The sequence below is a fragment of the Borostomias antarcticus genome (assembly GCF_949987555.1).
Source record: "Borostomias antarcticus genome assembly, chromosome: 4".
NCBI classification, from domain to species: domain Eukaryota; kingdom Metazoa; phylum Chordata; class Actinopteri; order Stomiiformes; family Stomiidae; genus Borostomias; species Borostomias antarcticus.
The window spans coordinates 12,820,880-12,838,727 of record NC_140237.1 but is presented as its reverse complement, the minus strand read 5'-3'; the positions used below and the strand labels follow the sequence as shown (position 1 = coordinate 12,838,727).

The 17,848-nt window shown below is 47.2% G+C and overlaps 1 protein-coding gene across 1 annotated transcript; it reads left to right on the top strand.

Annotated features, from left to right (window-relative positions):
- Positions 1-628: 628 nt before the first annotated feature.
- Positions 629-17,193, top strand: LOC311307667 (kinesin-like protein KIF23; the record flags this gene model as incomplete). Its single annotated transcript, XM_084436516.1, has 24 exons — positions 629-642; positions 1,399-1,465; positions 2,392-2,520; positions 2,627-2,732; positions 2,903-3,039; positions 3,252-3,364; positions 3,700-3,870; positions 4,137-4,178; positions 7,196-7,308; positions 7,960-8,081; positions 8,805-8,907; positions 9,015-9,094; positions 9,237-9,356; positions 9,679-9,838; positions 10,113-10,277; positions 10,983-11,149; positions 11,326-11,499; positions 12,363-12,548; positions 12,942-13,226; positions 14,709-14,942; positions 15,248-15,336; positions 16,187-16,271; positions 16,381-16,421; positions 16,688-17,193. The coding sequence occupies 24 exons, from the start codon at positions 629-631 to the stop codon at positions 16,701-16,703; spliced, it is 2,919 nt and encodes a 972-aa protein (XP_084292642.1). The 3' UTR covers positions 16,704-17,193.
- Between the last annotated feature and the right edge of the window lie 655 nt (positions 17,194-17,848).

Genomic DNA, 17,848 nt, shown 5'->3' with positions numbered 1-17,848 from the left:
TGTATTGTTTTATATAGCTACAAGAAATACACCTATAACACACATATCACATTTTCCATTATATTTTAGGTTCATTTTAGGATCTGCTGTATATCCTGCAAGGTTATGAGAGTCGATATGCTATTTATTGTGCATTTTTGTTAAATAAACTTGTACTATAACACTGTGTACTGCAATGAACCGTTTTTTTTATATATATATATATATATATAGCACAACACTATATAATGCTTCAACATAACCCAAACAGGGATTATACCTTTTTATTCTTTTAGGGCCTAAAAATGACATTATTCCATTCTATCCTATGCTATCCATAAACCACAGGTGACCAACGTGAAAGTGAAGTGCACTTTATATATCACTGTAATTCTTCCAATTATTCATTTGAATACATTTATACATTATACATAATTATACATTGAACATATACTGTTTATGCCTGTGACACAAAGACGCGCTGTCAGCTGATCCCAGGGTCCACTCAGAAACGTGGGGCGGGACGTTCATAACTAAACCTGCTTTTTTATTGGTTAAAATGCAAAACAGGAAGCAACGTTTCAAGAGGGAATTTTCAAAAAACGAAGGGCGCTCTTCTCTCAGTGAAACTACTCACTGAAAAGGAAATATGCAGAGACCCGCGTAAGTATATTATATTAGGTTTTGGTCACTAAAAATGTGAGCGAAGCATATTGTTTCTAACAGGTTTCTAATGGTTTCAGGGTAGATTGCCAAGGTTAGCAAGCTATCTAGTATGACGTCTACTATATCTATCTAGGATGGCTAGCTAGCTAGGCTACCTAACGTTACCCAGTTATGGTGTGTTCGTTTGTGGTCGGAGGTGGCAAGTCGCAAGTGGCAAAATACCTACCTCCGACCTGTGTGCATTCGAGCTATATACCATTATATCACAGTTACCTAGTTATATCTAGTGCATTCGAGCAACTGGGGGCTGAGAAACATATCCGAATTTGCGACGAGGAAGTGCGAGTTCATGCGGTGTTTTATTTAATCATTCCTAGTAGCAAGTCGCAATTTGCCACCTCCCAGTTATAAACGAAAGCACCATTAGCCCTAATTTGGTCGACATCGCAGCACGCCAACAGAAAACAGGCTATACGGGCTAGATAATCTGTTCATATGTTAGTCCTAGCTAGTTAGTCTAGCAATACTGAATATGTATTTAACGTTAGCTACTGTTTAACCGAATGACAGCTGAGAGGACATTAGTTAGCCAGCCAGATTTCCTTCCTGAGCCCTATGCCAACTTGGGCTAGCTACTGTATGTGTAGCTATTAGCTAACCAACTAAACGATTCAAAATAGCTAACTTAATGCTTGTAATTGCTGCATTGCTTTACAATGTGTGAATATACATGAACACTGTTCTCTTTTACAGGAAGGGCAGAACTCCTCGGAGGCCTGTCCTGAAAAAAACATCCAACACACAGAAAGACCCTGTTGGTGTAAGTTGGCTGCCATTTATTCTAGCTAGCTACTCATTCCAAATATAAAATCCAGTTCCAGTTTGTGTTCTTGTTGATCATTTGATTACGTACGGCAGCCCTAGCCCTAGTCTACTCGACCAGTGAATATTGCTCACCGGTGTGGTGTTGCAGCGCTCACACTCGCCTCATCGACCCGCCTATCAACGAAGCCTTGCGCATCGTGACAGGATGCCTGTGTCCCACTCCTGTGGACAGCCTTCCCATCCTTGCAGGCATCCAGCCCGCTGGCCTCCACCGCACAGGAACCACAGCACGTCGCGCCTGCCGGGCCGTGGGGCCTAACCGTCTGCTCCACGACAGGCTCACTGCAACAGCGGAGCCTCCCCAGCGTCTCAAGTCGAGACCCTTTTGTGCCGCACGGGATCTCCTGCAGCAAGGCAGAGTGCGGAGTGGGAGGCAAACACCTCCAGACTCCGTGATTTCATCCCGGCCGCTGTTCCTTCCTCTACCGGGATGGACTTACCCAGACTGGCGTGGGTGAGGCTTAATCGCCTCCGGACCGGCGTCGGACGCTTCCGCTCATCAATGCACAGATGGGGCTTGGCATCCCGTGCGACGTGCGAGAATGGCGCTGAGGAACAAACCGCAGACCGCGTCATCCAGGACTGTCCGATATATTGGACACCCAACGGAATGCATGGCCTGACGGTTGTGGATGACGAAACGGTGACATGGCACCTGGAGGTGTGCCTGGATATATAGCCCGGTGACCCCTCACCCAGGCTCAGGGTGGTAAAAGGATAGTCCCTCGGCCCCGAGCCTGGGGGGGAGAGGAGAAACAAACATCTAGCCCATACGAAGAAGAAGAAAAGTTGATTCTAGGTGCAGTTGTATAAAATGCTAAATGACATGATGCTGATTGACAGTTAATTTCCTGTGTGCAGGTGTACTGTCGTATACGTCCTTTGGGAGCAGAAGATGAGGAGTGTTGTATTGAGATGATCAGCAGCTCCACCATTCAGCTCCATGCTCCTGATGGTCTCAAAGCCAACCGCAATGGGGAATACAAGGAGGTAAAAATGTGAATCTACTATCTACATAGTGTGCACAAACTTTTGAAATGGTATTCCTGTGAATTGAGATATATGGATTGTAAACGTGTATATTTTTGTCTTTCAGACCCAGTACTCTTTCAAGAAAGTGTTTGGAATCAAGACCTCCCAAATCGAGTTGTTTGAAGATGTGGCTAAACCACTAGTAGAGGACCTCATTCGTTGTAAAAATGGTAAGTGAGCAAAGTGGCTTAAGTGGCTCTTGTCTCTTCCCAGGCCGCTGTTGTAAATAAGAATGTGTTCTTAATAACTTGCCTGATGAAATATAGATTAAAAAAGATCAACTCATAAGTAATCAATTTGCTGTCGTTCGGGATCGTCCATTTCCCTGTTCTGTCGATAGGTCTGCTGTTCACATACGGCGTCACAGGAAGTGGAAAGACCTTCACCATGACCGGCTCCCCCGGAGAAGGTGGTCTCCTCCCTCGTTCACTGGACATGCTCTTCAACAGCATCGGCCCTTTACAGGCTAAAAGATTTGTAAGAGACCGTGGCGCCTCAAAAGCAGCCTCTACTTTGAGTGGTGAACTTATACCCCTTCATGTTTGTTAGGTGGAGAAGCTCCTAATAGTATAACTATACTATACTATAACTAGTAATCCTAGTAGTAGTGGGTACTTTATTGATCCCCAGGGTTTTCAGATGGAGATGTTCATTGTTCGGGATGGTCGACTACATTTTCTGTCTTCCAGGTCTTTAGGACGGATGACAAGAATGGGATGGAGATCCAGAATCAGGTGGATGCTCTCCTGGAGAGACAGAAGAGAGAGAGTCAGCCATCGGTGCCCAAAACTCCCTCTTCCAAGTATGCACTATATACGCAGCACATTTAACATTCATTTCACACAGATAACATGCTTAATTTAAGAATCCCCATTTTGTTAAAGTGACACACTGTAATTTATGCTGTGTGGCTGTTTTTTCTTCTAAAACGGTGACGTCAACCTGCTGTAGCAGAGCCAGGAACATGTGTTTTTCCTCATTGACTTATCTCTCTTGATTTATCAATATAGAATAATTTAAACGCTTTAAGTCCTACATATTGTAGGATTACCTGATTGCTTTGCTTATAAGTTGTTAGAGATTTCTTGGCCTCATAAAGTGGACTGAGTTTGAGTTTGTGTAAACTCCCTCCTCCAGGCAGAAACCAGACCCCGAGTTTGCAGACATGATCAGCCCAGAGGAAGCGTGCAAGTCTGAGGGTGTGGACGAAGACAGCTGCTACAGTGTGTTTGTTTCCTACATAGAAATCTATAACAACTACATTTACGATCTACTGGAGGAGGCACCATACGACCCCATAAGACCCAAGTGAGTCATCGTCTCGGTTATGGAATTAAACCTGTTGTTTATCCGTGATAATCTTAGAGATACGGTAATTATATTGACATTCATTATATATGAGGCATTTTTGTCTCAGGGTCTATCAAAAAACATTGTCAATGCTTTTGCAACTGAGGTAAATCATATAGCAACTTGTTATAAATAACCATTTTAGCTGTAGCCGTGGCTAACTAATTCTTTGTTAGGCCAGTGTGTTGTAGGTTACAGATTTAAATGTGTTATGTTTTCATTAGGTGGCTGGGTGGCGGCACGCCAGTACGGAACACTGAGTTTGTGTACGTGGCCAGTGTCTACAGTCTCCCCCCTAACCTACCCTTCCCCTCCCCCTCCCCTTCTACAGTCTCCCCCCTAACCTACCCTTCCCCTCCCCCTCCCCTTCTACAGTCTCCCCCCTAACCTACCCTTCCCCTCCCCCTCCCCTTCTACAGTCTCCCCCCTAACCTCCCCTTCCCCTCCCCTTCTACAGTCTCCCCCCTAACCTCCCCTTCCCCTCCCCTTCTACAGTCTCCCCCCTAACCTACCCTTCCCCTCCCCCTCCCCTTCTACAGTCTCCCCCCTAACCTACCCTTCCCCTCCCCCTCCCCTTCTACAGTCTCCCCCCTAACCTCCCCTTCCCCTCCCCTTCTACAGTCTCCCCCCTAACCTCCCCTTCCCCTCCCCTTCTACAGTCTCCCCCCTAACCTCCCCTTCCCCTCCCCTTCTACAGTCTCCCCCCTAACCTACCCTTCCCCTCCCCTTCTACAGTCTCCCCCCTAACCTACCCTTCCCCTCCCCCTCCCCTTCTACAGTCTCCCCCCTAACCTACCCTTCCCCTCCCCCTCCCCTTCTACAGTCTCCCCCCTAACCTACCCTTCCCCTCCCCCTCCCCTTCTACAGTCTTCCCCCTAACCTACCCTTCCCCTCCCCCTCCCCTTCTACAGTCTCCCCCCTAACCTACCCTTCCCCTTCCCCTCCCCTTCTACAGTCTCCCCCCTAACCTACCCTTCCCCTCCCCTTCTACAGTCTCCCCCCTAACCTACCCTTCCCCTCCCCTTCTACAGTCTCCCCCCTAACCTACCCTTCCCCTCCCCTTCTACAGTCTCCCCCCTAACCTCCCCTTCCTCTCCCCTTCTACAGTCTCCCCCCTAACCTCCCCTTCCCCTCCCCTTCTACAGTCTCCCCCCTAACCTCCCCTTCCCCTCCCCTTCTACAGTCTCCCCCCTAACCTCCCCTTCCCCTCCCCTTCTACAGTCTCCCCCCTAACCTCCCCTCCCCCTCCCCTTCTACAGTCTCCCCCCTAACCTCCCCTTCCCCTCCCCTTCTACAGTCTCCCCCCTAACCTACCCTTCCCCTCCCCTTCTACAGTCTCCCCCCTAACCCACCCTTCCCCTCCCCCTCCCCTTCTACAGTCTTCCCCCTAACCTCCCCTCCCCTTCTACAGTCTCCCCCCTAACCTACCCTTCCCCTCCCCCTCCCCTTCTACAGTCTTCCCCCTAACCTCCCCTTCCCTTCTACAGTCTCCCCCCTAACCTACCCTTCCCCTCCCCTTCTACAGTCTCCCCCCTAACCTACCCTTCCCCTCCCCCTCCCCTTCTACAGTCTCCCCCCTAACCTACCCTTCCCCTTCCCCTCCCCTTCTACAGTCTCCCCCCTAACCTACCCTTCCCCTCCCCCTCCCCTTCTACAGTCTTCCCCCTAACCTACCCTTCCCCTCCCCTTCTACAGTCTCCCCCCTAACCTACCCTTCCCCTCCCCTTCTACAGTCTCACCCCTAACCTACCCTTCTACAGTCTCACCCCTAACCTACCCTTCCCCTCCCCTTCTACAGTCTCCCCCCTAACCTACCCTTCCCTTCTACAGTCTCCCCCCTAACCTACCCTTCCCCTCCCCTTCTACTAGTAACTAGGCAGTACATGTAGCATCTTACCACACATCAACCCCTCCTCATCCCTGCCTAATCAAAAACCCTGCTTCTAGAATAAACTAGCCGGGAGCGTTGGCTTTGCTCCACCTTTCCCCTCAGTAGAGCTGGATGCATGGGGTTTCTGGGAAGTCTGATTGGCTCTGGGCTGTATGAATGTCTGTGGCTGAAGTGGAGAAGTCTGATTGGCTCTGGGCAGTATGAATGTCTGTGGCTGAAGTGGAGAAGTCTGATTGGCTCTGGGCAGTATGAATGTCTGGCTGAAGTGGAGAGGTCTGATTGGCTCTGGGCAGTATGAATGTCTGTGGCTTTAGTGGAGAGGTCTGATTGGCTCTGGGCAGTATGAATGTCTGTGGCTGAAGTGGAGAAGTCTGATTGGCTCTGGGCAGTATGAATGTCTGGCTGAAGTGGAGAGGTCTGATTGGCTCTGGGCAGTATGAATGTCTGGCTGAAGTGGAGAGGTCTGATTGGCTCTGGGCAGTATGAATGTCTGTGGCTGAAGTGGAGAAGTCTGATTGGCTCTGGGCAGTATGAATGTCTGTGGCTGAAGTGGAGAGGTCTGATTGGCTCTGGGCAGTATGAATGTCTGTGGCTGAAGTGGAGAAGCTTCCCTGATTGGCTCTGGGCAGTATGAATGTCAGGCTGATGTGGAGAAGCCTCCCTGATTGGCTCAAGCTCATGGTGCTGATTGTGACGATGCAGATCAGGGCTGTCAAACACACGGCTGGAAGGCCGGATCCACCATCTTGTGATATTTGATCTTTAGGATAGAATCTGACCTCAGTAGGTAACTATTTTGTGTTACTGATTTGTGATTAAGAGGCGTTATTTGGCTCCTAATCGTTGGGGGAAATTGCATGGTTCCAGCATCAAAAACAAAATCAGATACAAATTTACACTAGGTACAAAATATCACACCAATTTACAGTAGATACAAAATATACAGAAATCAAAATAAAGTTTGTAAGAAGAACATGTTCAAGCCATAGCCCCCTCCAAGCTGACTCAGGTCCATGGTGTCCAGCCAGTGAGCGGATGCTAGTAGGAGCTTCACTGTTGCTCATGTACTCTGTGGTAAACCACAGGCCACCTACATGATGAAACCCTGCTAGCGTGCATAGGTGTTAAAATGGGTGGCTATTAGACCGTTAAAATAGGCAAATTTGAGGAGCCCGTGTGAAGTGATGGAGTATTTGGCCCGATATGGCCGGCGACCTCAGCTGAGTTTGACACCCCTACAGCAGATGGTGCATGCATATCATCTTTGTAACCGGTCTGCTGTACTCAGTTGTTTGTCATTTTATTTTTCTTGAACATGTGTGGTGCTTTGACATGGACGGTTTGTGCTTGATTCACAAGAGCTCTATCTAACCTTATTGCGTCCGTTTCCAGACCCCCACAGTCCAAGATCCTGCGTGAGGATCAGAACCACAACATGTATGTGGCAGGATGCACGGAGGTGGAGGTCAAGTCCACAGAAGAGGCCTTTGAGGTTTTCTGGCGGGGTGAGTAGGCCATAGCTAGGCCGCGTAGCTGCTAGTGTTTTCTGGCGGGGTGAGTAGGCCATAGCTAGGCTGCTAGTGTTTTCTGGCGGGGTGAGTAGGCTGCTAGTGTTTTCTGGCGGGGTGAGTAGGCTGCTAGTGTTTTCTGGCGGGGTGAGTAGGCCATAGCTAGGCTGCTAGTGTTTTCTGGCGGGGTGAGTAGGCCATAGCTAGGCTGCTAGTGTTTTCTAGCGGGGTGAGTAGGCCATAGCTAGGCTGCTAGTGTTTTCTGGCGGGGTGAGTAGACCATAGCTAAGCTGCGTAGCTGCTAGTGTTTTCTAGCGGGGTGAGTAGGCTGCGTAGCTGCTAGTGTTTTCTAGCGGGGTGAGTAGGCCATAGCTAGGCTGCTAGTGTTTTCTGGCAGGGTGAGTAGGCCATAGCTAGGCTGCGTAGCTGCTAGTGTTTCCTCATAGAGCGCTGATTGGCCGATCATTTCCTGATCTGAACGGATCTCTATGGAGCTTTGCCAGACTGATGTGTGGAGTGAACCTGAGCTTAGAGATCAGAATGCACTCATGAGGCGAGGCTATTAGCAATGCTTCGGGGAAAATTACATTTTTATTTATTTATTTTTACAATATTTTATCATGTTCACACAACTTGGGTCTCCTCCAGGTCAAAAGAAAAGGAGGATTGCCAACACTCAGCTGAACCGTGAGTCCAGTCGCTCCCACAGTGTGTTCATTGTCAAACTGGCCCAGGCCCCTCTGGACGCAGACGGGGACCACATCCTACAGGCGAGTTTGAAACTTGATCAGACAGCGCCACCAGCGGCAAATCCCTATAAGACCTTTACTTCTAAGTTGCTACATCAAGCAATATGAAAAACGCCCTTTCATAAAGGCACCTGTCAGTGCATTGACTGTTTTGCTAATGCCGGGCTCCCACTACAGGATATTTAAAATCCTAACCAATTTCGAAATTGGGTTACATCACGCACATAAGGAGAATCTTAACAGATATTCTTCTTGCACATCTCAAACAAGCACACACAGCAAGATTTGAAAATAACGGCTCAGCACACACTACAGGATCTTATCCTGCCCGAGGGAGCAACGAACCACTGGTCTCGCCGTCTCACTTGTAAAGTCGGGACGTAATAATCTTAAATATCAAACATGTTTGATATTATCGGGGCCGCCCCGATGCGTCTGCGAGCCGATCGGGAGGTTTAAGATTGGATCTGTAAACCCCTCACATTACAAGATCATCTGGGCCGATCATTCGCCCCGACCAACGTTCCAGACCAGATTTCTCCTCCGATTGTCGGGAGGGGTGAATCGGGGATAAATCGGCCCAAAAATCCTGTAGTCTGAGCCCGGCATAATAGAGCCAAAGGGCTGTTGAGGTATTCCGGTGATGAGGAAGGAGTGTTGAGCTCATACTGGGGGCTCTTGCTGTGTGCAGGATAAGAACCAGGTGAGTGTTGAGCTCATACTGGGGGCTCTTGCTGTGTGCAGGATAAGAACCAGGTGAGCGTGAGCCAGCTGTGCCTGGTGGACCTGGCAGGAAGCGAGCGCACCAGCAGGACCAGGGCAGAGGGCAGCCGGCTCCGGGAGGCAGGTGAGCTCAAACATTAATGCCTCTTGCTCCGTGTTCCTGCTTTATGTTGTAGTTTCAATAATTTGTTCCTTGCAAGTACCCATTTTGCACGATTGTCCTATTCCCAGGCAACATCAACCAGTCCTTGATGACGCTGCGCACGTGTATAGAGGTGCTCAGAGAGAACCAGATCTGTGGGACAAACAAGGTTGGTCTAATTCTGTGATGGCCTCACTTCCATTTTGTAGTAAATCCCCTAAAACAACCTCTAGGTGATGTCCTGCTTCTATAGAATGTGAACATGGATGGTAGATATCTGTAGTTGGAGTGAACCTCGTGTTGTTTTGCAGATGGTTCCATACAGAGACTCCAAAGTGACTCATCTGTTCAAGAACTACTTTGACGGGGAAGGGAAAGTCAGGATGGTGGTGTGTGTCAACCCCAAGGCTGATGATTATGAAGAAACCATGGTGAGTTATATGAAGATCCCGCAGTCACAATCACTATTTGTTTTATTGCCATGCAGTTTTTCAGCATTCTATGAATTTGCTTTCAGTCTGGACAGGGTGCAGGACGAGACAGGACAGTGCAAAGAGCATTGGCTTTCTACTTGTCTATTTTGTTTCTACTTGTCAAATTTTTGTAGATTAAGATTTATTCTTTCAAATGTTATTCCGATTTATGAAATCAGCCAATCACAACAACTTATATTGAGAATATGAACCATCGTCATGTCGATGAAAGGTAATAAATATCCTGTATGTGAACTAACTGTGTCTGCGTCTGTCCCAGCTGGTGATGCGTTTTGCAGAGATGACCCAGGAGGTGGAGGTGTCCCGGCCCGTTGACATGCCCATCTGCAGCCTGGCGCCAGGGCGGCGACACCGGAACCAGGCCTTCAGAGAGGAGATGACCCGCCGGATTGAAGAACGCGGGGGACCCAGCAATGCTGGTAAACCGGCTGCACGGCCAGCACACAACTGCATCTCACTAATTCACCAGCAACACGGGCTTCTCCTCGTTAGGGAATAGGATGGAAGACGCTCAGACACTGATTGAACATGAACGCAGTGAAATGTTTGAACGTTTCAAATGGTTAAAATTGATGAATTGTTAAGCTGCTTCATGAACTAAGACACAAAAAAGTAAAAAGTGGACTTGGAGTTTTCTCCGTCCCTTAGTTGATGTGTTTGTTGCTGTTGGGCCCCTGGTTCTCTCTCTCCCAGACCACCCAGCGGCGGTGCTGGACCAGCTGTATGAAGGCCTCCCCCCGCTGCCCGCCTGTGAGCTGACGGACCCCTCGGACCAGGAGACCCTGCCCCGCCTCATAGAGGCGCTGGAGAGGAGGCAGCGCACCCGGCAGATGGTGATGGAGCAGTACACCAACAATGGTACGCACCCCCGGCACCCCCGGACCAGGACGGGCTCACCATGGGCACACCCACACACACGGAACAACCACCTGAAATAACTTCAGCATTCACACTCACTACCCACCCTGTAAAGAGGACGTACTGGTCATGTCTGGTGCAAACCTGAGTTGTACATCATATGTGACATGCTGATTAGACTAAACCACTAGCCCAGGTCCACACAGACTGGGGAGATCAGATATAGGAGGAACAAACTGTTCGGCAGGCAGGCAGACTGGCAGAGCACAACAACCCTCTCTCTCTCCCTCTCTCTCTCTCTCTCTCCCTCTCTCTCTCTCTCTCTCTCTCCCCCCCCCCCTCTCTCTCTCTCTCTCTCTCTCTCTCTCTCTCTCTCTCTCTCTCTCTCTCTCTCTCTCTCCTCTCTCCCTCTCTCTGTCCATCTCTCTCTCTCTCTCTCCATCTCTCCCTCTCTCTCCCTCCCTCCCTCCCTCTCTCCCTCGCTCTCTCCCTCTCCCTTTCTCTATCTCTCTCTCCAGGATTAGGGTTAGTTAGGTTAACTGCAACTGGCATTGTTGGGCGGAGGCATTTAGCCGCTTCTAGTTACATATGTATTGGTGTCTGTAGAGGACTTTTATTCGGTACATCATCTACACAGTTTCTAGGAGATGGAAGTGAGATGAATGATTGATTATACATTTCACATCCTGGTCCTCTCTTCCACAGCCAACAGACTGAAGTCAATGCTGCAGGAGTTTGACAGCCATCTCCTGGGCAAGGAGAGCCTCATCAATGATCAGGTTGGGAAGCTGGGGGAGAAAGACAAGGTCATCACCAACCAGAAAACTGAGATCGAACGCCTGGAGAAGAAATCCAAAATGCTAGAATACAAGGTAAATTACCTGTCTGTTATTTTATTTATAATTTTTTCTAGTCATAGGTTTTATTTATTTCAGTAAAATGACTACATGTAATTTCAACATCAAACTTTATTTAAACTACATTCAAACCGGATCAGGCATAACACATGAAAAACCACTGTGTTTCCCATCATCCTCTCTGTTCTCAGATCGACATCCTCCAGAAGACCACCAACATCTATGAAGAGGACAAGCGCTCCCTGCAGCAGGAGCTGGAGAGCCGGGCGCAGAGGCTCCAGAGGGAGCAGGTGGAGCGCCGCCATCTTGAGCAGCGCATGCAGGGCGTGGTCAGCGACACCAAGTTCAAGTGGGAGAAGGAGTGTGTGAGTTCTCCCCCAGCTCCGCCCACCTGCTCGCCTTTGTGGCTCTGAAATAGGGTTGCAAATTTCAAGGAATTTCATTAATCGATAACTATTAACCTTCACAAACAATAGTGGATTATTTGATCACGGCGCGAGTCCCACACTAGACACACTTTGCTCGCTTCATTTTTTTGTATTCTTCCGCTGTCGTTGAAATGTCCCGGCCCCAGCCTTCACTGTGTGGCGTCCTCATGTGCAGTCAGACCCTCAATCATGATTACATTTCACACAACTCCCGTTGATAACGTTCGTTAAAAAAAAAAAATCCATTCCATTAACAAGCAAATGAGTAACCAAATCTTACTCAAGTTAATTCTTATCGGCAATTAATCGATAGTCGATTAACTGTTAACATCCAGGAGAGACGCGTTCCCCCCCTTCTTCACCTCTCTCCAGGAGAGACGCGTTCTCACCCTCCTTCACCTCTCTCCTGGAGAGATGCGTTTTCCCCCTCCTTCACCTCTCTCCTGGAGAGACGCGTTCTCCCCCTCCTTGCCCTCTCTCCAGGAGAGACGCGTTCTCCCCCTCCTTGCCCTCTCTCCAGGAGAGACGCGTTCTCCCCCTCCTTCACCTCTCTCCAGGAGAGATGCGTTCTCCTCCTCCTTGCCCTCTCTCCAGGAGAGACGCGTTCTCCCCCTCCTTCACCTCTCTCCAGGAGAGACGCATGACGGTTTCTCCCCCTCCTTCACCTCTCTCCAGGAGAGACGCGTTCTCCCCCTCCTTGCCCTCTCTCCAGGAGAGACGCGTGACGGTTTCTCCCTCTCCACCCCCTCTCTCCAGGAGAGACGCGTGACGGTTTCTCCCCCTCCACCCCCTCTCTCCAGGAGAGACGTGTGAATGCCAAGCAGCTGGAGATGCAGAACAAGCTGTGGGTGAAGGACGAGAAGCTGAAGCAGCTCAAGGCCATCGTGACAGAGAGCAGCGGCGCCGAGCAAACGCCCCAGAGGCCGTCCAGGGAGAGAGACCGGCCCGCCAAGCAGAAGAGGTCCGCCTCCCCCTCGCCACAGCCCGTGAGTAACCCCCCCCCCCCCCCGCCACTCCCGCCTGCCGTTTTGACAAAACCGGTGTCTCTATACTAAGCTGTGTCTCAAGACCACATTGTACAACTGAGGTCCTACTGTGGAGTGGACCTCCTGCTGTGTGTATTGCATGGTGTGTCCAGTTATGCAGGGTGTCTGTACACTAAGCAAATGCTGCACTGTGAGGGACCTCAACCACTGATGTGTGTGTGTGTACATTATGACCGATCTCTTAACTGTCTTAATGGTCTTAACGCTTTCATGTCCAGCATGTACTCTATTGTCCACCATTGTGCGTTGTTCAACTGTTGTACGGTCACGTGCGGTATTGTCAACATGCAGCTTCACTACCCCCCACTGCTCCTGTCCACCCTGCCTTTCCAGGACTCCAGCCAAACACCCTCCCGCCATCACCCGGCCAAGCTTAGGGCATTTCAGGGCCACCCCCTCCCCTCCTCCTCCTCCTCCTCCTCCTCTGAAACTGTCTCGGTAGCTTCCTGCATCTCCGAGTGGGAGCAGAGGTTCCCCCTAGAGGCCAGGCAAGGTAGGGAGCCCCCCCGGCCCCCCTACGGCAGCAGCAGTGTGGGTCGCAGGAGAGGTCAACGCTGGGCCCCCGACTCCCAGACCCCCTCCTACGGGCTAGACCTAGAATCAGGCTCAAGGGTTAGTGTGTGTGATGAGCTGACTCGCCTGTGTGCATAGAGGTCCAGATTCATCGTGCTTGTGTGCATCGTAGATGTGTAGCCTGTAGTGACTAGATCTGCCATGCTTGTAGAACTGCATAGATCTACAGTAGCTAGATGACTCGCTTTTTTGCAGATGTGCATTTTCTTATGTGAACTGCATCCATAGCTGCTTGATGTTTGTCTAGTAAATTAGATCTGTCATAGAACCGACCACCTTAGAACCCGAACTGCGTTTGTGTGCGTGCGCGCGTGTGTGTGTGTGTGTGTGTGTGTGTGTTTGTGCATGCATCGCTTGCCAGATGTGTACAGTAGCTAGAACCTTGCGTACACATAGATATTGCATTCTAACTATCCATGTCCAGTGTAACCCTGACAGGAATATTAGCTGTGAATATTAGCCATTAGTTGTGGATGATCACGCATCACTTTTGCTTCAGGGAAACTTGATATCAGTGTTTCTTATCGTGGGACATTACCCCTGACCTCAAGGTTAGGTACTTATGATAAAAATAAGTGACTCTTTTGAAATTTAATGATAAAGGTTGATAGAAAATGAACTTCTATGCAATCCTCCCATACTTCCCTGTTCTATGACACATTGCACCTATTTAATTACACAATGATCCCAGCATGACTGGAAACCAACATAATGATAGTTATGAGTTATGCCAAACAAGTAAAAATATTTGGATTGCGATACATTTCACAGGAGAGCATACTGAGACTGATGAGATTACACCCTGTGCTTTCTGTCTTAATCATAGTTTTTCCAACGCATTTACGTATGTCCCATTGATTTCCATTGTAGCCCAGTGAGAGCCTGCATAAAAACTGCAGCGAACTCAATACTTGAACGATCAGTGAAATGATGGTCTCTATATTTCAGATTCATGGTAGACAGACCACAAACAGGTCTAAATGTCCAAAATAGCACGCTACCCCTTTAACCTTTTTTGTGTGTTCCTCTTCATTTAATATTCGTTCATTGTCATCAAAATCACTTTGATCAAAAACCCATATTAGAAATTCTCCTTCATCCTCAATGGCTTTATACTTCCATTGCTCCGCTGCTTTGCATGTGGGTCTGCATCAGCGACGCTTCTCAAAATCTTGAATGCTTCAGCTCAAGTTGGCACTTTACTGGAAGACCATACTAATTAATAGTCTTTATTATTATTATTATTATTATTATTATTTACAATTGAACCTAAACCAAACCTGCTTTCACAGAAAATTGGATATACCTAATTTGACTTCAATATAAAACCAAACTGCATGACTACATGCTCAAACCTGTGGTCTTTCAGTAGTGCCAGCACGTTCTAACCCCGACTAATCAACCAAAAACCGCCTGCTACTCCGACTACGTTCTAACCCCGACTAATCAACCAAAAACCGCCTGCTACTCAGACTAACCCAACAAATCCGCCGCCGCGTGTCAATAATGTCCTGGTTTGTTCTCCAGACGGCTCTGCCGGTCCGCCCGAGCCACCGGCGCTCTCACTCAGCAGGGGGGGAGAGGTGGGTGGACCACACCCCACCCTCTAATTTGGATTTAGGCACTGTCATGCAGCCAATCATACCCAATGCAATCAAGGTGTCGGCCCCCAGCGAGAAAGCTCTGTCTAAATGCCACAAGTATGTGCTCACACATCAGGAGCTCGCCTCCGATGGGGAGATTGAGACCAAGCTGATCAAGGTAAAGACTGATGGTTGCTTCTAATTTGGGGAGCCTATGAATCTTTGAGAGGTCTTTTTTTCCCTTTACAGTTTTCAACATTTGTTTCTGCTCTTCTGTCTGTTCCAGCTTTTGTTCAATATTGACTATAATAACTAAAATAAATTGATGTTGCCCTTTTAATTTCCAGCAATGATTTATAAGTAATTACAGCAGCAAATTGTTAACAGAAATTAAAATGGCTCCTTTGTGTTTGAATGCGTAACGTGTGTGCATGTTGAAGTGTGTCAGGACGCTCTTCCTCTAAAGCCCGGTTGCGTTCTCAGGGGGACGTGTTCAAGACGGTCAGCGGTGGACAGGCCGTGCACTTCACTGACATTGAGACGCTGAAGCAGGAGTGTCCAACTGCCCCGAGGTATGCTTTGACCTGAGGGGTCACATGTAGATGTGTAACTTAGTTTCCATTTGACCTAAGGAGCTTACTTTAAAATCTCTTGTTCTTAACTCTTCTTAAAGGAACATGCCACATTTTTGGAAAATTATCTTATTTGCCATCTTCCCCAGAGTCCGATAAGAAGATGCATACCCTTCTCTTCTCTGTGCATGCAGTAGGAAGCATTGAGACCCTAGAGCTGTTAGTCTAGGCTAATGTTTCAAATCCACTTCCAGTGATGGAGCTAAGCTAGGCTAACGACTCTAATGGGTCTCATGCTTCCTACTGCATGCACAGAGGAGAGAATTTGTGTCTTATCTGACACAGGAAGATGGCAAATCAGCTATTTTCCCGCAAAGTTGGCGTGTTCCTTTAAGAAAAATTGAGTGATACGGATATACAGTAGGGCTGGCCTGAGTAATTCGAGTATTCCACTATTCGTTTGGTATGTTAGTATTTGGAGCTCAAGTCAGTATTCAGAGTATTCATTTTTTGTCTGTAAAAGCCTGTAAAAATGGTATTCGGGACAGCCCTATACGGATGTTGTGGGACAAGTAATTGCGTTCTATGTATTTTGATTACTAAATTGCTATATTGGTAAATGGTATGCATGGTATGTTTTATTGTAAAATGTTTTATTGCTGTATTGTGAAGTGTCTTTGAGTACTTTGAAAAGTGCTATAAAATTACAATACATTATTATTTCATTATTATTGTACTTGTGCTATAAAAGTAGTATTTAAAATGATGGAACTCACGTTTCTTAGCTGTGACAGCCTTCTGGGTTTGTAATGGAGAACGGAACTAACATGGACAATGCTCCTCCTCGTAGTCGCAAGAGAAGATCCGGCTCTGGAGAAGCCCCAGGCCACACCCCCGCCCACCGCAGGACGGAGTGGAACGATACGGAGAACAGGGTGCGCTGAACCTTGACCTCCACCTGGAGCTGAATTCAGGCTTGGTGAAAGTGGAAATGCTCGTTGGATACAGCCATCTGTTAAAACCTCTTCCTTCCTCTCTCATCAGGCTCCTGTTTCAGGAACAAGCTCAGCTCACGGCTATCAGAAGTAAGCTTATCACATTATAGCGTGCCTCATTTCATTATTCATTTAATTAATTAATTCATTTGGTAAATACTAATCTAATCTTAGCAACACTTAATTTTGTAGATGATATTTGATTAAGTGTGCCAAATGTTAAAATTTTTGTTGTTGCTAATACGTCGTTGAGCTGCCTGAAAATTATAATTGGGTATCTTTGGTCTTAATTTTTTTGCGGGGGGAAGGGGGTAAAAAAACAAAAAATAAGATTTTTTTTTTTTTATTTCTTGCAGACGCAGAAAGCCCTAGGATCTGGATGAATGATGGAACCATTCTTTTTAAATGCTGGATTACTTTTGTGTATTGGACCAGTGAACTGACGTTCACTTTAAACTATGCATCTAAGACATTTTTATAACTATTTTTCTAGACTGGTGACCAGGGCCTGATCTTGTATTTAATCATGATTGCAGCTGTAAGGGACATTTGTGTTAGGTTGTGGTATTAGGAAATAGTATTTTTGAAAGTTATTTAGGAATTGTTAGGACCATAGACTTGTGTTCTGACCACAAGCTTATATCTAGGACTTTGATGTTACTAAAAGGTCCAATCAAGCTCATCACAGCTCTGCTTCTCACGACTTTTTACCACACCCAAACTTTATTTAAAAAGAAATACAACAATGTCATGCTTTTCTCTTTTATATAAAGAACATTGTTTTAAATTAGGTTTTCAAAACTGTTACAAGTTACATTTGTACTGAAAATCTACTGCTTCAGCTTTGCTTGAATCAACTTGCCAGTCCTTCAGGCTGAGTGTATATATGAGGATATTTTGTTGAATTACACTTTCTACACCTGTATACTATCCTCCTTTTTGTCACTGCAAATTCATTGAATCTGCATTATACTACCCTCTGTCACATTATAGTAATAAAGTAATTAATTTCTGAATATGTTTTTAGTTATCTGAATCCACAATAAAATGAGGAGTCCGGCTTAGGGTTAACCCTTATCACCAGGTTGTAGTTTAGGATCCTCAGAGATGCAGTAGCGTGTGCCCACTTAATACTCACACATTAATACTCACACATTAATACTCATGCACACATTAATACTCACACATTAATACTCACACATTAATACTCATGCACACATTAATACTCACACATTAATACTCATGCACACATTAATACTCAGGCACACATTAATACTCAGGCACACATTAATACTCAGGCACACATTAATACTCACATTAATACTCATGCACACATTTATAATCATGCACACATTAATACTCATGCACACATTAATACTCAGGCACACATTAATACTCAGGCACACATTAACACTCATGCACACATTAATACTCAGGCACACATTAATACTCATGCACACATTAATACTCAGGCACACATTAATAGTAATGCACACATTAATACTCAGGCACACATT